This window comes from Serinus canaria, chromosome 1, assembly GCF_022539315.1.
Source record: "Serinus canaria isolate serCan28SL12 chromosome 1, serCan2020, whole genome shotgun sequence".
NCBI classification, from domain to species: Eukaryota; Metazoa; Chordata; class Aves; order Passeriformes; family Fringillidae; genus Serinus; species Serinus canaria.
This window is the reverse complement of record NC_066313.1, coordinates 5,281,194-5,303,989: the sequence shown is the minus strand read 5'-3', so window position 1 is coordinate 5,303,989 and position 22,796 is coordinate 5,281,194. Positions and strand designations below refer to the sequence as shown.

Sequence of the window (22,796 nt, the reverse complement as noted above, 5' to 3'; positions counted from 1 at the left end):
CCAAACATTTCCTCTCTGCCTTAGCATCTTCTATGTGTTTCTTATTCTCTCCTTTATAGCTTACCCCAAGCTGTCTCCTACATCAAAATTAGGTCCAATTAATATAATCAGTTCAAAACTGCTGCAGGTTGTATGGTGCAGGCTGTACTGACCAACAGGGATTACATTTTTTTTCTGCCTTACACCAGACTGATACCAAGACAAGAGAAAGGCTTAAAATACTCACAGCAGAGGAAAAAAAAATTCCATTAATCTGAGATGCACTTTACAGTCACTGTCAATATGGCATTTCCATTTGTGTATCAGAAATTCAGATTCTTTCTAAAAGAGGGAAATGATATGCAAACAATATTCTAATAGAAGACAAAGACTGGGATTTTGAGTGCACAGAAGAACGATTTATTTCAGGTTGCGGTTTCCACAGCAACTTTTTATTTTATCCCTCACATGTCTATCTGTCTTATAAGGTCTTTCACAACATTTATATATAATGAGATGTTCTGTTGATGGGAAATTATTAAGAAATTAATTTCTCAGGGAAAAAAACCCATAACTTTTCCTGTGTATATTCACAGCTTCACACACGCACAGCGATGTACCTATGAATCAAGATGTTTGCATATAGATGTACATTTTTATTTTTGCTATCTATAGCAGCATGAAATTGGCAGCCACTGTTGATTACACAGGAATGACAATGATGAAGGATGTGATATTAAGTGTAGCTGGTAGATATTCAGACCTGGAGCAGGCAGTGCTCCTGAAGGTATCAGAGCTTTGCAGGCACTAATATGCCTGATTAAGGAGGCAGCCCTGACAATGCACTGACTGGTGGTGTTGGATTCCAGTCTTCCTGATTTGAATATTTCGAGCAAGTTGCACAAAAAGACGAGCAGCCAGGCCAGAGCTTTTCAGTAATTGGCTCGTTTGTCTGTTTACTCCACACAAAACTCCTCTCACACAAGATGGAGTGAGTTACAAGACATTCATGTACTAAGCACGTTGTTCTGCAGCATGTGGCCACATGTTTTGCACAGAAGAGGGAGTTGTACTCTTCAGAGATCATAAATCTAGCACAGAAACTATTTCAGGGGGGCTGTCCATGGTTTCTTTTTCAGATGCACACATGGAAATCTAAAATATAAGCACAGCTAGATACAAACATTATGATAGGACAATATAAACACTGTTGGACTGTGGCAGAAGTGAGACAAAAATCAATCCCAAAAGCACTTAGCCTTGTTTGCTCAGCAGTACTTATTGACAGCCGAGAGAATAGAATGAGTGGAAATGAAATTTTCAGAGCTCAGTACACAGTGATGAGATTAAAGTCAGAAGACCTAGAGAGGGACCATCGGCATAAAAATGCCTTAATAACATAGAATGCGATGTTTACAGCATCCTCTTTCCTATTATAGCTCTGCTGGTGACTAAGCCTTGCCTGGTGCACTGACCTTGGCTGGCTGCCACCTGACAGTGCCCAGCCAGACACTCTCTCAACTGCCCCTCCTCAGCACAACAGGGGGAGAAAATATGATGGAAAAGTTCATGGGTCAAGGTAAGAACAGGGAGATCACTGGTTAGTGTCATGGGCAAAGCAGACTTGATTTGGGGAAGTTGATTTCTTTTATTAGCAATTAATAACAGAGTAGGATAATGACAAATAAACAAAGTTGAAAACACCTTTGCTCTCACTCCCTCTTCTTCACAGATTTACCTCCTATTCCCCAGCCCCAGGAGTGCAGTAGGGTGGGGAATGGGGTTTGGGGGTCAGTTCATACCTCTTCACCTCCACCACTCTTCCTTCACACAGTTCTTCTGTTCCAGCAAGTTCCTTACGTGGGCTAGTCCTTCATGAACCGCACCAGTGTGATTTCTGCTAGAAAACCCATTCCTGCACGGATCCCTTTGCAGGGTCACAGGTCCTGCCAGAATGTACTCCAGGATGGGATCCCCATGAGCTGCAGGTGAAAATCTGCTGCTCCATGGACCCCCATGGGCTGCTGGGGCACAGCTGCCTCACCATGGTCTCACCATGGGCTGCAGGGGAATCCCAGCTTTGGTACCTGGAACACCTCCTGCCCTCCTTCTCCACTGACCTTGGTGTTTACAGGGCGGTTCCTCTCACATTTTTCTCACTCCTCTTCCTCATGGGTGCTGCAGAGTGTATTAAATATTCAGAAAAGTTTCTTCACTTAGAAGCTGGTCAGGCATTGTAACAGGCTGCCCAGGAAAGTGGTGAAATCACCATCTTTGGATGTGTTCAAAACCATGTAAATCTGTCACAGAGGAGCACAGTTTAGTTGTGACCATGATAGTGCTGAGTTAATGGTTGGACTTGATGATCTCAAAAGATATTTCCAACCTTAACAATTCTGTGATTCTGTTAGGCAGATGTCAGCCAAGAGCAAAGAAAATGCTGCATATAATGCATTTGGATTTGGTAAGTGAGCTTAGATTCACAGAAGTCTAAGAACAGAAGATGTTTCTCAATCAAGAGTGATTAATTTCCTACTACGCAATGGGGACAAAAAAAGAAGGAGACCTGGAGTAAGTATATCTCAATGGAGAAGTTCAGTGAAAAGCACTAAAAATTTCCGAAACAAGTCACTATTGAAAACCTCTTGTTACACACACTCAAAAGGCAACAAAAAAATGAAGAATAAAATTGTATTTGATGCCAGAAATAGAAAGAAATAAAACTAGGTAATAAAATTCTTGGAGAACATAAAAATCAAGAAACTGAGAAAACTAGTGCATTAAAAGATTGGGGGGGAAAAACAGAAAAGTAGGTACTTGCTTGTAGTTACTTGTACAAACTACAGCGGGACAGAGAAGTGATAGGAAAGGTAGAAAAAGTCCTGCTTGATTAATTCCTGAACTCTTCACTGCCTCCAGAACATGACAGGTGTATACAGACTGTGGACACAAAATCAAGGAGCTGACAAGTTATCATTAACAGCAAAGATTCACAAAGTCAGAAAGAGCAGGTCGCAAAGACACCACAGGTGTTACAGTTACTAGAGGAGAACCAAGGACAGTATTATTTTCTCAACAGAGAGGAAAAGTTGTGACAAATTGATGCCAGGAAGGTTAGACAAAACTTATAGCTGCAACTTCAAACTTAGGAAAATTGAGCTCTTCACTGAACTGGCAAATAAATACCCTTAGGACATCTGCTCTATTTCCAAAGTCTGTAGGAAAACTGTTTACCTTCTTCATTTCAATCCTGGTGTCGAAATTTGTGATTTTAAACGAATATTGTTCATAATCTGAACAATCACATTCCAATTTATGAGACTCTAAATAATGCTTTGTCACCATTTTTTTCATATTCAGTGAAGAGAAAGAGGCATCACAACACCTGCTATTTCCAGAAGACAAATTGTTCACAGATTAATCAGAAAGCAGACATCATCATTATTACAAAGAGTGCCCTATGAACAATGTGAGTGAAAATCCACACAATAAACAGGAGCATTTTCATCTATAATCACATCTGGTGCTAAAAAGCTCAAGTGACATTCGGTCAACTGTGCATTTGACTAAACAGTCAATCTGAAACAGCAGTGTCATGCTCCCAGGCTTTTTTAAAATTTTTTTTTCTTGTGACAATGGTCAAATAGTTCACTCCAATTCCCATCACTTTTTAGTAGCTCTCTCACAATGATTATTCAACAAACAGTCAGCATTTTCCCACTCATTTTGGCAGTCTAAAATACCTGTCTTGATTCAATTTTCTTTCAGTGCAAATAAAAAGAGTATAGGGTCACCAAGGATGTACTTATAATTAAGAGAGGGAAAAATCATGATAAATATACTCATGAAAACATTTCAAGTTGCTTATTTTTGAGACCAAATTGTTAAAAGACATCAAACACACCTTTTGAGTTGTTCTTTGGGTTACACCAAGCTGCCTGTCCCATACAAAAACAGCATGACGGAAAATATTTAAGTGATTTCTCTCTCATTCTCAAATACTCAACAGATCAGCTCACCAGCCCAGAAGCATGGCACACATGGCTCTGGTCATGGCAGGCAGAGAGGAAGCCACCGAAGCCCACACCAGGAGCTCCACATATAACAAAACCCTGCTGTTTACCAGTCGTAACCAACAGTAAAAGTAGCAATAAAAGCTTTATTGATGTCCCAGCCTTTCTTACAACCACTCCCATAGCCACATTATTCTCTTTGGCCTGATAACTTTTATTAATCATACACAACAAGCCTAAAATGCATAAGGGCCAATTTTATTCCAGGATAGCCCATGTCATTGCCAGAGCACCTCATTTCAGCACTAAGTCTGCTCAGACTTTCTACGTTAACAAAAGCGGTGACACATTGCAGGTGACTGGGCCAATTCAACCAAATGCAAATTAAAGGTGAAAATAAAGATATGAATGTGAAAACCATAGTTTTCAGCCAGGACAGATTATCACAGATAGCTTCTGAGAGCTTTCTCCCCACACACCATCATCTCCCTGTCTAGATTCTATCTTTTCTGTCTCTATTAGATCTCACCCTTCAACATCTCACCTGGGGCAAAGGGATCAAGGAAAAATTACATTACACCCTAATGACCACAGCACACATGCACTGTGATTCCCAGAAGCAGGCTGCTCCACAGCCTCTCTTAATTTAAACAGCCCTGTCATCCTTCTGTGTGGCTGCAATGATCCAGCTTCTGAAAAAAGCACAGATTGCTGTAGCTGTCCACAAAAACAATCCATGCTCATTTACCACACTGAGTAAACACCAGTCCAGGAACCCAGGTTTAGACCTGACTGGGCAATTCCTTAAGCAACAAGATATCTTCCTTCTATTTCAAGAAGCTTCAAGTCACAAATGACCCCTTGACAGCACCTTGGACTAAGGCGCTGCTGTGGATTGCACTAGAGCTACAAAACACTTTTCCTATCTAGCATCATTTCAAACCTATTTGCACTACTTCCAAGCTGTCACTTATTTCTCCCAAAGGTTTCACACATGAAAAGAGCCTCTCCCTTCCTACAGAGGGCATGATGATGCTGCACACAGCTCTCAGAGCAACCCATCACTGACATTCAACACCACAGGAAAGGCTTCGCTTGTCTACCAAGCCTGGAAACCAGCATGGCCTCTGTAGGTCCTTTTCCTTAAGGCAGAGAGTCATTCTTCATGTCTTTCTGACTAAAATGAAAGGCTGGAGTGATGTCAGCAGACATCCACGTCTATTTAGAAGTGATAAAGTGCAATTAAAAGGCACTGGGAGATGCTCATGCCTAAGAACGCTTATGGAGCAGAGATGACCCTGAAGAAACAAGCAGGAAAAGGCTCTTCAAAACACACATTTCAGTTACTGCTGCATTAGTGTTTGGAAGCTCTGACAGACCTGACCAATGAAAACTGAAATTAACAATCACTCTGTGGAGGATTTTTTATCTTGGGGACATCAGCTGAGAAGAACTAAATGGTATGGTTAGGGTTGTCTTTTTTTCCTTTTTTTTAAACAAGCACACCACCTGCACTTTATACAACTTTACACTTCTGTTCTCAGTAAAACCATGATGTGCTCTCAGCTTCTCAGAAACTGGTCAAAAAACATTTTCCCTAATAACCACAAAAATCCTTCTGGTAAATATTTACATATTTACATTAAAGAGTGTCCAAAATTGTCCATTGCTGTTTCTTATTTCCATATCCAGTATAATATCAAATTGGTTTTATTTTCCATCAAATATCAATGCAAACAGAAAAATTAATTGAAAAAGAAATATGTTAAAAATACGAAGATGTCAAATACAAGATCATCTGTCATTGCAACCAGAAAACAAAATATAACAACCAAAAAAACCCTAAAACTCTCTTATTTCTGCATTTCTGTTAGATGTACTGCTTTGACCTTCTGTGTTTTGAGGCCTCCTATGTCACTTTCTAGTTTCTGACACAGAACTTTACAGAGAATCCAGTTGTCAAAACTGAGAGAAAAGTGCTGCATTTTCACAAGCAGTCTTTTACTCTGGCACAGCAATATGTCCATTATTGTTTTGAGGAAAGGCAGCCCATACATCAGAGTCCATTTTCTAACAAAATTAAGCTATTTCCCTAATTCAATCTTTAAAATTTCCAACTTTCTCTAGAGCTGTACTGATATTTAGAGAAAGAGAAAAGAACTTACTAAAACAGGCCTTTCTGCCCCACCATTGTCAAGTCAGGAAAGAGAAAGTTTTTTGGGGGTAAGGTCTGAGGCTTGAGAGTTGAAGGACAAGTTTGAGTAGCTGAGCTGGCTACTTGTGCCTACACTCTTCTAAGCATACATAAATAGATCTTGGGTTGTAATTCACATAGATGCTCTCTGGAAAGTCAGGAGGCTTGACTGCTGCTCTTGGTGCATGTGAAGGTGGGACCTTCCAGGCTCTAGTCTGCAACAGGAGGAAAAACATGTGCCATTGTATTACATTGTAGAATTTTGTGGGACTGTCATTCCTATAGATCCCAAACTAAAATCAAAGAGAAGAGACCTGGTAGGTAACGTTACTGTTGCAAAAGAAATGTGAAGTGATTTCTCTGAGCTCTCTGAGCAAAAGGGTAGAGCACAGAGGGTGAAACACAAACTAGCAGACAGATGCAAGAACAGCCTTCACAAAGCCTCAACAAGAGAGCCACTGAAATTTTTTTCTTAATATTGTTATTTTCTTAATATTATCTTTTCAAAAACAATTTTTGAAATGTTGGTATCTATGGCAAAAGAGATGAAATGACGAATGCTAGCTTCTCTGAAAACAAAACACACAGACCACAAACAATCCAATTTAGGCACCTAAAATCATTGGAAGTCTTTGATCTCTGCAACTCCCCCTCTCATCAGTGAAATTGTCGTGAATGCCATACAAGAGCATATCAGGAAAATGAATCATTCTAACTTCTGAGAACTCTGACTGGTTTGTAACCAACAGGGCACACGACCACTAATTAAATCACGAGCAGAAAACAAAATAGGAAATAATTGGTCTTCCCATGTGCATTAAGTGAGGCAGAAGCCCCAAGGAAAAGCAGCACATTTTCATTTTGTTAAATATATATTACAACACACAGGAATTAGAGAGTGAGTAAAAGTTGTGGTGGCAGATTTATCCCTGGTGTTTCCTGGCTTACAAGTATATGAACTGCCACATAAAAATAAAAGTTTCATAGCTGTGTTTGTCTCCAATACAGCGACACAAAGTGGACCTTTTTCCCCTCATTGTAAAAGGCATGTCTAGTTCCACCCATCTTTATTCAGGCAGGCTTCTGCCATTAAGAATACACATTCTTAAATAAAACATCTGAGTAAAAACTACTCTGTAAAGCAGAAATATGAAAATATTACGTTTTGGGATAGTTAAAATTCAGCATTGTAAATGCGACTTATAGACAGGAAATGCACCACACCACTCTCTATCCAGTGCTTAAACAATTGCTCAAATACCCTGATTATACATGAAGATAGGGCCATCCAAACAACATTCTCACAGATGATGTGTTCCCCATTCTCCCCTCCAAGTGCTCACAGAGGTGTATGGGTGTAGGTCAGAGTAGACACATTGGAAATCCAAGTTTCAGTGAAGAAGACACCAAAACCTGCAAAGCACACACACACACACACAAAGCCCACTTACTGTAAAGTGTTCTGCTGGGCCCTGTGCCCGTTTACGTAACCAGCAAGCTGAAAGTAGGATGTCAGGAAGTTAGAGTGGTTTGATGGTGCAGGGTACACAGCTGTTATAGCTGGGGCTCTCCTCTAGCTGCCCCCAGCTCTTGAAAGACTTTCTTCAAAATACAGTTACCCTCACATGTATTGACCACGCTCTTACTTTATTTCTCCCTTCATTGAAACTTTCGGTCATGCTAGGTGCCTGGGTTTCTACTGGGGTAGAGTTTATTTTCTTCTTAGTAGCTGTTTTTTGCATTTAGTATGAGAAATTAAACAAATCAGCTATCTAATATGCGCAATGCACAATTATCTGAAATCTTATCTGAATGTATATCAATGTACATTTGGCCTATTCTTACACTTGCTCAATGGAAAACTTATCACTGCTCATGGAAAAAAAGTCACTAGTTTATGAACTGCCATTCTTAAGAGTAGAATTCTGTGCTAGTAAATGCAGAACGAACAAAATAATTCTAAAAACTCAAAGTCTGCCCTATTCTCAGAGAGAACCCTTTTCATCGTGAATGAATCTCTGACATGTCTGTAATGCATTAATATCACAATACCTATAACTCTTTGAAAACTCCAGACATATTTAAATTGCTACCCCTTGTTTGGTTATGACTTCTCCCAAAGGACAGTGCATATATGAACATTTTCCTCAACCTTCGCCTCCCACCTCAGTCTCAGCAATAAAGTTCATGTCCTTGTACCTGCACATAGTCAGCAATGGGATGGCAATATATTTCAGATTCAAAGGACTCACCTCTGCATCCGAAAATCAAGCATAAAGTCAGACCAGTGACAGCAACACCTGCTCCTGTCAGGATGTAGAGAAGCCTATAGGAGGTGTCTGAGCAATGAGAAAAGAGAGCAAGTTACAGAGCTAGATGTCAGTATCCATGAACTTGTGACATAACTGCCTACCTTATCTGGAAGAAAAAGCTAATCCTCTGCTTCCAAACAAAGCAGAGAGAAACAGATGAGATGTCTGGATGCCAACCAGCAATAAGAAGCTGCCTCACACTCACAGTCATTTGTGTGCACAAACACATTTTCATTTTCAAAGCATTTACATTCTCATTTTCTCCAAGCACTGCTAGCCCTTTACAACTGAGCAGCCATCTCAGCAAAATGCTGTTATTAATGATTGGTTTGTGCTGATTTCTGTTCTTTGTGCCTCTACTAGCAGAGATGCTTTAGTGATATGAGCACATCTTTAGCTATTCTTACAAATCATACTGTGATAGGCTTCCAACAGGTCCAGCACAGCCACAGAAGCTGAATTTTAGCCTTTACTGCCTTTGGAACACTTGCAAGTCACAGACAGACATGCTTCAAGGGAATTTTCTCCAGACCATCACTACTGTGGAAAAGCTGGACAAAATATTGTGGGGAAGGTGCTTTTAGATTATTTCTCATTTCTTGCTATCCTCCTCTGATCTGAGTAGCAAAAAATTACTTTCTCTCAAGTCTCTTTTGCCTTTGACAGTAATTGGTGAATGATCTCTCCCTGTCTTCACCTTGACCCACAAGCTGGCCATCGTATTTTTCTCCCTGTCTTGTTGAAGAGGAGGGAGCAAAAGAGCAGCTTGGAGAGCACCTGGCAGCCAGCCAAGGTGAACCCACTGAAAGCAGAATAAGGAATCCTTGTAAAAGCAAACAGGAATTGAAAGAAAAGCACACCAAAAGCTTCTCCATACAGAGCCACAAAGCATTTGGTTTCAAAATCATTAATTTATCTCTCAACATGCCCTAAGACTTCACCTTATAACCACTCTAACCTAGCTCCAGAGCCCTGGCATTTAGTGGGAACAGCTGCACAGAACAGCAGAGAGGAGCTCAAGACATGATGAAAAGCAATCACGAAATAACATTATTTACATTTCAGGTCCATGACCAGAGTCTGGTTCATGGCTGCGTGGGTGACCAGGCAGGTGACAGAGGGAAGTGAGCTGTTGGTCCAGCCAAAGTAGCTCACTCTGGTCACTGTTCCGTTGGGGTGATGGAATTCTTCCTCAGAGCTGTGACTGCTTGCAGGGATCCAGGAGATGTCAGCAGCTGGCTTTCCTGCAGATGCCTGGCACACAGCCACCCTGCTCTTGTCATGGATCAGAGTCACTGTAGGAGGCACTGCAGAAGAAATTTTTAAAAGCCACAACCATTATTTCTATTCATATTTTTTATTTCTATTTCATTTTTAGTGTAAAATCGCCAACTGAGAAACTGACAAACAGGTGGTATTTTTAGATTGCATGACCAATTAGTGAGATTTTAAAGTAATTTGAAATATTAGCACATCTTGAAGGAAAAACAATACATCAAAAAGTCCAAGGTGGACACCTCAAAAACTACCTGGCTGCATCTAAAGTACTGCTTCCTCCTGTTTGCCAAAAGGTGATGACAGATTAACAGGAGATGGGATGACAGAGAGGGGTGGATTCAATAAAGATTTGCAACTTGACTGATGAAAAGGCAGATTGCTGAAGCTTCAGTTACAATATTTAGGAGTTTGGATATGTAGAATCAAAAATCTGATAGCAGGGAAATTAAAGAGGAATTGGGGAAAACTGTTCTGCTTGAAGTCGAACAACTCATATTCTGCATTTGGCAAAACAGGGAAAGGTTCACACAATACCTAAACATTTATCAGAAAGGCACAATTCTGCAGGGAAGAACAAAAAATACTCCAAAACCCAAATCCAAAATAAATTAATGACAAAAAAATAGCAGCAATTACAGAGTTGCAAAATTAGTTTCTTATAAATTTTAGTTATATTGAGACGGCTTAACTAATATAGCCAGAACAAAAAATCTTCCCCTTTTTTTTATGGAAACCTAGATATAATTCACCTGACTATATGAAAAAGGGGATTTGATGTATTCATTATGCTTCCTAATATTCTTTTGTTCCTGCCTATGTTGCAAATAGATTAATTTCATTTTTATTTTAGTGATGCAGTCTTACCTATCACAGTCAGAGAAGAGAGAAAATAAAAATTCCCTTCACTGTTGGCAAATTCACAGGTGTAAATTCCTTCATCCCCGAGGTCCACAGGGTAAATACGAAGCGCAGGGTCACTGCCAGGTGAATATTTCCATGTGAACCTCTCACTGCAGTTCAGCCTCCTTGTCTGATTGTGATCCCTTCTGTAGGACAAGAAGCAGCAACTTCTGCAATTCCTCTTCCACGTCACCAGCAGCGAAGGCACCTTGGAAGAGTTGGGGCAACGCAGCACAGCTTCACGGCCAGCCTCTACACTCACCCTGTTTTGAGCTACATAAGATGAAAAAAAGACATTAAAAATATGCTATAGCCATTGTAAAAGCACAGGAAACTCTTACCTTCATCACCCTTAAAAACATACTTCCTGACTGTACTGGCAGCCTTGGGGGACATATTAGTATTCAGCTTCCAGATCCACCTTCCTGGAGTTTGGAAGTGCAGTGGAGATGGTGCCTTTTTGTTGTGGACAGTGATGCTGCAAGTCCTCCACTTTTATTTTAGGTAACAAATTTCTATCATTTTAATATAGGCTTTGAAAAATTGATGGGGAGGGCAAAATTCATTCTTAAGGGAAAGGAAACTACTTTTAAAAATTTATTGCGTTCCTGAATTAGGTGCCTTGCATCAAGTGCCAGTAAAACTCGGTATAGCCGTGGAACACACACCTGTGGCATGGTCCAACCAGCATCAATTGGAGCAGAAGTTTAGTAAGAAACATGTAGATCCCTTTTATTCCAGAAATCATAGCTCTCCTGCCATTGTCCCAGCTGAACAGGTGTGTCTTTAGATGACCAGTTTTGGATTCCTCTCAGATTTATCATTCTGTGACACTCTGGAAGGCACTTGATTAATTTGCCAGCCAAGGTGACATTACTCTTTCCATTCCCACAAAACAATAGGCAAAATTTGCTCTGGTGTACTGTGAACTTTCAATGTCCTGGCAAGTTGGAAATACAGAGTACCAAAGAGTGCTACATGTAGTTTTCAATCTTTCTCACTTACCTTCAACCAGATTGATTGGCAAGAAAAGGAGCACAGCCAGAACTGCCCATTTCTGAGCCATCTTTAGCAGAAGGAATCAGCACTGCAGAAAATGAAGGCAACGAAAATGGCATATAGTCACAAATGGTTGTGCTCATCCCTTCAAAGAGAACATTTAGTAAAACCCATTTCCTTTGAAAGCAGGAGTTCTAAACAAGACCCCATGTCAAGTGCCATTCTTACAGTGAAGAAAGTAAAGCAAAACCAGGGTTGAAAATTTAAAAAAAATTAAAAATTAAAGACAAAAAACCAAACCAAACAATAACAAAGACAACAAAAACCACAAGAACAAACAAAAACCCAAACAAGCTACTGTTTACAAACAGATTTTTAAAATCCTGAATCTCCGGCACCACTCAGACTTCATCAACTATTTGGCAAAGAAATTATTCCTAGCCTTTGCATGCTTTTAATTTCTTGAAGAGTAACTCCCCTTTTGGAGCAGAACAAAAAGAGCAGCCCTCCTATTGCAAGGGATCAAAACCATATGAGTTTGTTTCTTGCTTTCATAGCAGGGTGAACCAAAGAGGCATCTAGTAACTGCTGCTATTCTTCAACTATCTAAACCTTTTAATAAACCATGTCTTATAAATGCTGCCATTTCTATCTCTTTAATAATTTACTTTCTGAGCCAGGCACCCACAGCTAGAGATGATTGGAAAATTGTGCTCCCATCCCATGGGAAATACTGACACGATGATGTTTTCATTCCCAAGTCAAAGATTTCATTTTAAATGTGAAACAAACCACGAGAGGATGTCTGGTGTAGGGGAGAGAAGCCACAACACTGCCACACGTGTGGCACAGGAAGAACAAAAGCTGCCACAGGCACAAGCCAAATGCAAGAGATGGTGTTTTCCTTGACACAGGGCGATGCAAGAGCATGTTCGAGTCACTGAATCACAGAATGGTTTGGGTTGGGAGGGACCTTAAATATCTTCCAGTTCCAAACCCCTGCCATGGGCATTTACACCAGAGCAGGTTGCTCAGAGTTCCATCCAGCCTGACCCTGAACACTTCCAGGGATGGGGCATCCACAGCTTCTCTGGGCAATCTATTCCAGTGCCTCATCACCCTCAACAGAATTGTTTTCCTCAAAGAATTCTTTTGCTCACAACTCTAACAAAGAATTGTCATGCATCTGGATGAAAATCTTTCATTACCACCTGGTAAAAATGCCAATGCAACCACATTGATCTATATTCTGCTACTAATGTGTAACAAGCAATGTAATTCTTGCATTAAAAACATCTCCAATTTCACTTTCATTCACATCAAATCTTTGCCATAAAGGAAATATTTTGTTTTGTTTCATTTTATTCAGTGCTGTCAGAAGTTTTGGGATTTTTTTTTCATTGCAATTTGGATATTATGCATGCAAAAATTGTCTTCAATCAAAACAGTTTGAATCTTTAAAACCTGATTTTTTTTTAACCAAAAAAAATTTAAAATACACATTTTGACCAGACTTATGTACTGAACTTGACCCAATTTGCAAGGAATTTCTCAGTCTCTTTCAAAAGGAAAGTAAAAGAAAAAACAACAAACCTTCCACAATTTCTATTAGCAAATTCAGCATTCACCAATTTTGATGGGTGCATAAATATTCATAAGAGAATATTGTCATATTGGAACTTGTCCCAGAGAAGTATCTTTTTTTTTTTAAATGCATTGAAATCTCATATATGCGGTTTATTTGCTCAAAAGAACAGGCATTAATGATTAAAAATGGGACCTTACAGAAAGGAGAGAGTATATGACTCTGTTTAAATATTCATGGGTGAAACGCAGAATTTAATCTCCAATTTTTAAAATTCACAGCCCTTGAACAGTTGTGCCTCTGAGCGAGAAGGAACTCTCAAAATCCATAAAGGAACAACCAAGCAGAGATGAATCAAACCCATTTAAAAGTAGCAAACGAATACCTGGTGGCTCGCCTTGTGTTATTGCCTTTGATGGAATTAAAATGCCTCAACAGCTGCATTAAAATAAATTAAATTTTTTACTCAGCCTTGGTGGTGGTGGCTGGCACAAGACCGTGCAATACGTGTGCCGGTCTTCCTGCTCGGATTCATCCCAAGGAGTGCTGAGGCTGGAGGAGATCCACTCACTTTAGAGGCTCAAGAGGAGCCCTCCTCCCCCCAGAGCCTGGGAGGGAGCAGCAGCAGTTCCAGCGTGCTCTGGGGCTCCGATTCTCCTCTTGAATTGAGACTTCAGCACTCACAACCGCTCCCACGGGGATCCCAGTCCTGAGGGATGATTCTGAGGCAGCACCTGCACAACCAGGAACTGCAGGGATGTACCTGGAGCTCCCCTCCCTCTCTGTCCCCACCACAGGCCCAGATAGTTCCTACTTTGCAGTTATATCTCAGTTTAGGAGATTCCCTCCCTGAGTTCAGCTGTATGGTTCATTTGTTTCCTTTTGTTGCTTCTGAGACCTTAACATGCAGCTGATTTTTCTTACAGACAGATAAAGCCTCCACCCCCCTCCCCCCCTCAAATGAGATGAGTCAAAAAACCCTCTGGTGCTACACTGCCCTGAAGAGGATGTGGCAGAGTTAAATTGAGAGAAACAAACTGCTTTGTGACATGGCAAACCAGTCACAACCTTAGCTATCTGTTGTTACATATCACACATCAGTGACAAGCCTTGAGCTATGCAAAGCACCAACTTAAAATCAGGCAAGTACATGCAATGTCCAACATGATTTAAATATTTGCTAACACAACTTGAAAAAGGAAAAAGTCAGGTATCCTTCAGCGCATCAGTTGTCACCACAAGTGTTTAAAGGATAACCAGTCTGTCACTGAGCCATTCCTCAGCAAAATATGGTTCTGTTTTTAAGTGAAAGCACATTTTAACGGGTACAAAAGACTCTGTCTTAGAAGGCTCTCTGTTCTGTGTAAGATGTGTGTCTTTTGGAAAGGAAGGGCTGGAAGGGACGGCAAGAAGAGAAGGCAGTGGCACACATCTGTATCAACTCTCTTATAAGGATAAGGTAACTGCTCTGCAAATCAAGGCTGCGTTACTTAAAATCCAAACCCACAATTTTGGCAGTCAGAGCAGCAGCAGTGTCTTCTATGCAGTATTTGATGTTTCTACCTCATCACCAAGACCACACAGCACCCAACTCAAAAGCCTGCAGCTTTTCTGAAGTGAGAGATGCTGGTTTTGCTGTATTTTCAACATCCCCAGGTCAGGCTCTTCTGCTCCCATTTCTCCCTACCAATGATCCTCTGCTGGGAATTCCTCAAGTCCCTCCACTAAAAAGAAAGCAACAAAATATAGCAAGACTTAGAATGCCTTGGGTGGAAAACAAAACATATCAAAAGGGGCAGCAGGTAGATACTCCCAGAGCTGAAACTGAAAAGCTCTGGGGGGAGAGGAAAGGCTGTGTTCTTTCTCTGTTCTCAGCCATCTTCCTGAGCCATCTGTGGCTGGCCCCTGACAATGCTGCTGAGTCATGGACCTCTGCCTTGACTTCAGAGCCTCCTGGTATTTTTGCTCTCTTAAAGATATCCTGACCCTGAAAACTGCCCTCTGTATTCCTGTACTAGCACAGCAGAACACTGTTAGCCCTGTCAGGGAACTGATGGATCAGAACCTCCATGGTGCATTTTCTTCTCAGACTCCCTGTTTGTCTCACAGGTGCTGGCATCAGTTGAAGCCAGAGATGATTTGAAATTTAGTCCATCCAATTTGTGAGCTCATTTCATTCAGCTCCAAATGACAAAGCTTTCTCTGCAAAATGGGAAATAGAGGGTGGATGGCTTTCTGAAAGGGAGAATTAGCCTAATAGAATGAGCTCTCAAAACAATCCCAAGCAACTTATACAAAACAACTGTAAAATTACAGTGCTTAGGTAAATATACCTAAAGGTAAATAGTTTTGAAATTTCCTTCACAGCAAGACAGAGATTTGTGCCATCTATTGAATTCACCAAGATAGCAGTATTTAGAGTAATACCAACATTATAAAGTGTGGGTTTTTCTCCAGGAGAAAAAAATTTGTCATACATAGTAGCTGTAATTCCAGAAAGAAGTTGGGCATCTCCCCTCTTCTCAGATATATTTGCCTTTTTATCACTAGCTCATCTGGAAAATAGTTTAGTCCCATGAAGTTATTACACAAGCCAAGGCATATTCCCCACATCTGTAGCTGCCTTGTAGCCAGTCCCTCAGGGAGTAATCCAGTGTTGGGAAGGGGCAGTAGGAGCAAAGGATGAATGAGAACACCACCCCTGGTAGCTCATTCTCTTCCTTCCAGAAAGAGAGAAGACATTTGCTTTACGTTTTCCATTTTATGCAGAAAAAAAACCCCAGTTCTTGTACCTAACACCTTGACTTTCCCAGGTATAAACCATCTGTGGCTCTCACCAATGTCAGCAAACAGATGGGGAAAAGCCCTGCTGGTAATGAAGCCTGTAAAACCTGACACTTCCTTGTTAAAATATCCAGAGGCAATTATATCACAATTTGCAGAGATCAAGGAAATGTATTTCTTTTTTAACTGTAGCTGATTGCACTGGGCCAGCAGGGCCACGCTCAGCAACTTCTGCTCCTGGCCCTAGAGAATCCCTTTATCACTTGTAGGTCTTCAACCTCAGGAGCTTCTCACTCAACCCCAGTACTGCAGCAGACAAATCTACCTACCACACACATGTTCATCATAACTGCTTTAACTCCTGCCCCTTGGGGACCTACTGCTTTTTGCTGCTGATTTCCCAGAAAAAGAAACCTGGGAATTAGCAACCCACACGTGTAATTACTGCTTTCAGGGCTGTGGATAGCCAGAGGAAAAGTCTTCCATACAAGTATTCAGAGATGAACAGAGAGGAGATGGTTATAGCTTGATGTTTAACTCCTTTAGTAAGCATCAGGATGTATCTCAGTCTCCCCAGATGAAGGTTTTCTCCCCATCTTTCAGTCAGAAGTACTGGCCTCCCACTCCACAGCCAAATAAGATGGAATTGCACCACACATCCCGAACTACACAAAAAGAAGCCACAAACCTCAAGTAATTCCTGCTTAAAAAAATCCAGAAATAGCAAAAGACCTGGTGTAGAGCAGAAATAAAACCCCAGGTAGTCCTTCCTCACCTGTCAGTCAGTCCTACCTGTAGCGTCACCAGCCGTGGTCTAGGCAGTACTAAGCAGGGACTTACTTGACCTCTCTCCTTCAGCTCCTCACTGCTCCTTCCCCTTCACACTTCAGGGAACATCATTTTCTCTGGAATCTACAGCTTCCCCATTCCATAAACAGCTGTGAAGATCCTGCAAGAAGCCCCAAGAGCCCCCATCAGCTGGGAGACAGCTTCTACAGCCTCAAGGAGCTGCATTCACCACCCTCACTGGAGTAATCACTTAGAAGAAGATATGTATTTTACTTATTTAGATATTTAAGGAAGGGAAAATATTTTCCCCTGTGTTTATTGAGCAGCTAGGTCAACACTTACAAAATGTGAAATACATACTGTCTTATATGGCAAAGGAGAAATAGTTTTCTTTCATTTTCCTTTCTGTGGGTTTTTTTTTAAAGTGGAATAAACTGGTTGTGTAACAAAACGTACCTAAAATAGAAACCCACATCTACATTTGAAAAAACTACACATCCCAGCTCTCAAATACTAAGTAAAGTCATGGCACCAGGGTCAGGATGCCATTTATCATTGCCAACACTCTTTTGATGTGGCACAATACACCAAGGGGGATGCTTGTCCTTTTTCCTTCCTCACCATATAGGTTTCTTTGCTGTCACAGACTCCCTTTCTCAGAAGCCAGGTAACTGTGTGTCAGTGGTGTAGAAAAATTCTCCCTGGTGGTTTCCAGTGAAACTTCTCACCTCATTTCTTTTCCGGTTTCCAGCACTCCTGGCATATTTTAAGCTCCATTTGAGGCAGGAGAGTGGAGTAGATAGGAGGAGTCCTACACCATGTCCTTATTCAGGTTTCTTCTAAGCAAACTTCCCCTCATATTTTGTAGTCCAGTGGTCTGCAGGTGAAAAAGACAGTATAAGTTCAGGTCATCTCCCACAGATTTTAATGCTGTCATGGGACTGTGGGTGTTGCTGATAAAAGATCTTCATTTTCTCATCTTCCCAGAATGGCTTAAAGTACAGCCCAGAGAGGAAGCTCCTGAGGACAGGGTGGCAGAGCTCCTCCAGGCTGGGAGAACATGCTCATCATTGTCTCCTGATTCAATGTCCAAAGGCACTGTGTGAAAAGTTGAAGTGCAGCTCTATGACACAAATGAGAGAAAGGGAAGTAACATGCAAAAAACCAACCAACATCTAGCAAACAGAATGCAGAAGTGTCAGACAGAGACTCAGGAAGCCTCTAGCTCCCCACCACAAGGACTCTGAATGCACTCATGCCACAGACCACAGCCTTTTGGTCACCCCTGCTCTCAGACCTGTACAGGCTATGTGCATACATAGACACAACCATGTGGCTGTGTCTGTGCACAGCTAAGGGCTCACTTAAAATACATGAAAAAACATGTCTCAGTTTGCTAAAAGTGTCTGTGCTGTGGTCATGTCTACATATATTTCTACATACATATTTTTAAAAATCATTATATAGAGGTACAACTTTATGCACACACTTGGAGCTGGTGCACTCACAGCCCTCTGACAGAGCAGGAAAAGTTAATTGGCTGGTTTGCAAAGTCTCCTCCACTAGGAATCCAAGTTTTGGACATTGCTTCCACATGGTTTGTTGTCAAAGCTAGTTTATGGCTTTTGTAATGAAAGTGTCTCTGGAAAAAGTGATTTTAAAAATGCATCCACAGGGATAAACTAGAGGAAACTTTGAACTATACAGGCTTCCAACAAACCTCTTTGAAGAGGATGATCTTCTCCAAATAAGGTAATTCCTTGTGTAAAAGAAGGTGACCTCTGGACAACTGGTGGCATTTTACATGGGGGATACCTGCAACTGAATAATGAAGGAAACAACCTCACTCAAAGTCCAGATTCAGTGAGTCCAGCACCTCTACTCCATCAGGGTTATACACCTGTGCTGCAAAACTCCTCCAAAGTTGTTTTAATGCAGTTAACAAGGGCATAAGGAAATATGGGGTGAGGGATCCTGGCTGAATGCATAACTGAACAGTCATTGCAGTGAAAATCCATTTTCACTGAAAACAACTTTTGATCTGGAAGCTTTGGACTAACAGCCTATATTTCTTTATAGGCTCTAGAAACTGTACTGCACAATGTACTCAAAATTGTCTTTGGCTTGTTTACACAGGGCAGTTCTGAGATGGATAAAGAACTGTCATTCTTTCCTGTGAAACAGGAAGATGGCATTGCCCTGGCATGGGACAAGAAACAGGAATAGAGATTTCTGAGCAGGTCCTGAAAGAAAACCCAGCTCTGGCTCTACCCTTGTCAAGGACAAGGAGAGGTCATACTGACTTGTGCAAGAGATTTCTGTTTGGGAAAATTAGTGTTTTCTTACCACTGAAGGACACTCACAGAACATCTCCCCCACTCTCCTCAGGCTGCACTATGATTTAAAAATGTTCATTAAGGCTTGGCCTTGATGAGCTGCATCTGGGCTGAGCTTATCAGAAACGCTGTCTGTTCCCAGGAACTAGTTCTTTTGTTTTTTAGCAAACACCTTTGAAAACTTATTTTTCTTGCCCAAATAACAAGCTGAGTTTAGGCCTAAGCCATTGGCCAAGTCCAGGCCTAAGTTTGGCAAGGCAGATCTCTCTGAACATTGGGAAGACTTTCCTAATTCCTTTCTGTCCTTATATTTTCCTATCTTTACCCTTTTGCCTTCCCCAGCCTCAGTGTAGATCATTTGTGGTTAATTTTAGTTTTAGATTGATTGATTTTACATTTCAGCATGATTTTTCTCTGGGCTTTAGCCTTTAACCATCTAGTAAGCAGTAGAGTGAGCCTTGCCAATGCATTTTTCACTTTAATATTAAACCGGCTCTTGCCAATTCCTTTGATTCTTTGAGCCACCTAAAACACTCATTTTTGACAAAAAAATTAGCATTTTTTTGTTACTCACATCACAGAATTCCTAGTCTTGATTATGAGTCTTCCATAACAGAATGTGCCTCTCTAACAGCTGATGTTCCTAATAGACAGAATGAACAGGTATCTGGAGCTGGGATTTCTCTAGGTGTGTTTGTGTCTCCAGTTACCATGGATATACACTGATGCTCCCTCCCTCAATGTAAAGTGTCTCTCTCTGGTGTCTTATTACTCACAGACCTGCTGCAAGCACCTTGTTTTTATGACCCTTCAGCTCAAGGACTCATATTCACAGTTGTTGCAAAGCAGAACATTTGGAAGCAGCTTCTATGCCTATACACAGCATGGAATACTGAATGCCAAGGAGTTAAAAATCCCCCTGAGCTCAAGAGAACTGCCTCTTTAAAATTCCTACTTCGTCTTTTAGTGCCTTGCAAAAACAACAACAAAAAAAAAAAGAATTCTCCTTAGTCTGTCTCTCCACAGCTATTCCTCGTAGTTGCCAGGAGGTGGAAACATAGCTACACCAACCTAGGGGAAGCATGGTGCTGATGTGCAGTTGTACAGCATGCTGCCTGCTGAAGAATGGTGCTAAAAATATCTGCAGTCCAAATCAGCTCACTGGAGCCCAAAACACAGAATCATACAGTGCTCCCTGAGCACCTCCACATCCCCTTCCCCCCTAGCAAGACATCCCTACTGCTTGCTATGGGTGCCCTGAAAGCAGCTGGTTCTGTCAAATGTGGCTTGCACATTTATTTCAACAGGAATCCAAAAATCAGTTTGCCTGTGATTGAAAGGCTCCCACAGCAGCCATTGCAGCCCTTCAGAACTGATGAACAATAAGATCCCTTGCAAAGGGACAAGGAGATAAATTTTCACTTGGTCTGTGTGTCTGCTTTGACACTCAAAAACATTACACACGTGTCCAAATATGAAACACATGGCAGAGATCAGTGCTCTTCAAGCCTTAGCCACCACAGAAACAGACACAGGTGTAACCATCTTCCCCTTGGCATTTGGCACCAAATTTTAAGGCCTGAGAGAGAAGTCCTTTCACAAAAGGGAAATACTTGGGAAAGGGGAGAGCAACACAGCAGTGTTGAAAGGCTGTAGACAAAATAAGCTTTCAAAATATCAGAGTAGGGTAAAACATCACAACTTATTTTGGTTTCTGCTTGTACAAGAGGGAGTTTGACACTAACTTCATTTCTGCTTCCTGTGCATTCCCCACCTTGAGCTCATCCCACTGAGAGTGTTCTCAGCTTTCTCAGAACAAGCTGAAGAGCACAGGGGATGGACTAGAAATGAGCCAGAAGATATTTCAGAGGGGAGAAAAACACAAGAAATCCTTCTTTGTGCAGAGAGCAGCAGAAGAAAGGAGAAAACCTCCCTGCATGGGAAGCAGGTCCCAGAAAGTACAGCTGGAGAAAAAAATGGGGAAGGGGTGTCGATAAATATAGAGACAATTTCAGAAATCCACCCAAGAGACTTGTGATTTTATAAAATCAATCATACACCTTATTTTTGGAAGAAAAAAAAGTATTAAAATACATGTATATATCTTACCTTTGATATAGAAAATAATCCAGGATATCAGGACCACAGCCCACATCTTTTCCAGCCAAGAATTCACTCTCACAGCTTTGTTCCATTCCAAGTAAACCTCTGTCCTCTCTGTGGAGTTGGCAATACCACACCATGACAAGCATGCAAATAAAAGTCTGCAGAACTGCATGTTTCCTTACCTAAAAATTGGTGTCAAAATAATGACTGAAGGCATAATTCTCATTTTATTTTTAGTCTAAATATTTTGGAGAAAACTTTAAGAAGAAAGGTGAATATAAATCCCTACGTTTTAACAAAGCTGGGGAACAGCTTGGAAGGAATGTGAGCTGGTTTCTCAGCCCAACACACATCAGAATCAACCCAAAAAGCTCTGGGAGCTCACCACCTTGACCACTTAGGCCAAATAGGTATTCCCTTCTGCTGGGGGTATGGAGCTGAAGTCACTGAGCACAAGTAGAGGACAGCACACCATGTGACCAGGTAAGTCACTCAGGGAAATGATTGCACAGGGGCCCTGCCACTGGGTGTTTCAGCCTCCCCAGCCTTTCTGCACAATATTTTTTTTCTCTTCTAACCAATGAAGCAGGAGAATTAAAAAGGCACCTCTAAAAGAACAAGTAATTTCCAGCAGTGGCTGCCATACCTCAAGTCCCACTCGCCCTAAGCACCAATGCTCCCTGAGTTCTGCTTACACAGAAGTGAATTCCAGAGGTGATAAGGCCAGGCTGTTTGCACACACAAAGCTCTCAATTTAAGAAAATTCATAGATCTCAATTTTAGGTAAAATGACTTTGCTGCCAGTGAATGCAGCTGTGGCTGTGAACCCAGAACAGATGCTAGGTGAGCTAGGGCAGACCTGTGTCTAACCCGAGACTAACACACATTTTCCCACCTGGCTTTTTTCACCCAAATTCTTTCAGCTCTGGTAACAGTGCTCAGAGTAGAAATCCCATGGGAAGCTGTTTCCATTAGCTCAGAGAAATGCACAGCCAATCTAAAATCCCTGACATTTTTCACGTGTCAGCCATGCATTTAGCACACCCAGGTGAAGAGACAGAGGAGTATGAAACTTATTATAAGCACATGTCACAGTGTGGCAGCAATCAATTTCAGTTTCACACCCTAGGAGGAGAGGATACATCTTCATGAACACGGCTTTTATCATGCAGAAATTTCTGCTGAGGCACCACCTTGTCACCTCCCAACTCCCTGGACAAGCAAGTCCCTGGACACACAGAGCGGACCTGTTACACTCCCCATACTGAAGTGGCTCACAGCACTTAGGAAAATACTCTTGATTTTGGCTCTGCACTGATAGCAGACACTGTCTGACTGCTTGACTGCCCATATTTTCAGAAGTTTTCAGTGAGGATGTGACTTTTGCCATGGGTTCTGAGTTTTGTGAGAGGTGCAAGCTTTCCATCTCCTTTCCAAACCCAGTCTCCTTGTCCTTATTGGCTCTTTTTTACCCATGAGCCTCGATTTGTGAGCTGTGATTCTGCTGGTGCCTGATGAGGC

General features: G+C 41.4%; 1 protein-coding gene across 2 annotated transcripts; it reads right to left on the bottom strand.

Moving 5' to 3' along the window:
• Nucleotides 1-390: 390 nt before the first annotated feature.
• LOC103818414 (cell surface glycoprotein CD200 receptor 1-B-like) lies at nt 391-22,546 on the bottom strand. 2 transcript variants are annotated; one of them, XM_030234839.2, is made up of 9 exons: nt 21,279-22,546; nt 17,562-17,710; nt 16,837-16,993; nt 11,682-11,763; nt 10,641-10,949; nt 9,557-9,805; nt 8,439-8,525; nt 7,638-7,684; nt 391-6,401 (listed from the first exon to the last, which is right to left on the bottom strand). In XM_030234839.2, the coding sequence occupies exons 4-9, from the start codon at nt 11,740-11,742 to the stop codon at nt 6,267-6,269; spliced, it is 888 nt and encodes a 295-aa protein (XP_030090699.1). In that variant the 5' UTR covers nt 11,743-11,763; nt 16,837-16,993; nt 17,562-17,710; nt 21,279-22,546; the 3' UTR covers nt 391-6,266. The 2 variants fall into 2 exon arrangements, with proteins under 2 accessions (XP_030090699.1, XP_030090702.1); XM_030234842.2 differs by having other exon boundaries at nt 16,885-16,993.
• Between the last annotated feature and the right edge of the window lie 250 nt (nt 22,547-22,796).

What these genes read in the sequence shown, in the direction of transcription:
- LOC103818414 (XM_030234839.2), bottom strand. Translation starts at nt 11,742, where the DNA reads ATGGCTCAGAAATGGGCAGTTCTGGCTGTGCTCCTTTTCTTGCCAATC. An exon ending in CTTGATTTTCGGATGCAGAG is followed by an intron (nt 7,685 to 8,438) that starts GTGAGTCCTTTG and finishes TCCTACTTTCAG; the next exon opens with CTTGCTGGTTACGTAAACGG. An exon ending in GCCCAGCAGAACACTTTACA is followed by an intron (nt 6,402 to 7,637) that starts GTAAGTGGGCTT and finishes CTCCTGTTGCAG; the next exon opens with ACTAGAGCCTGGAAGGTCCC.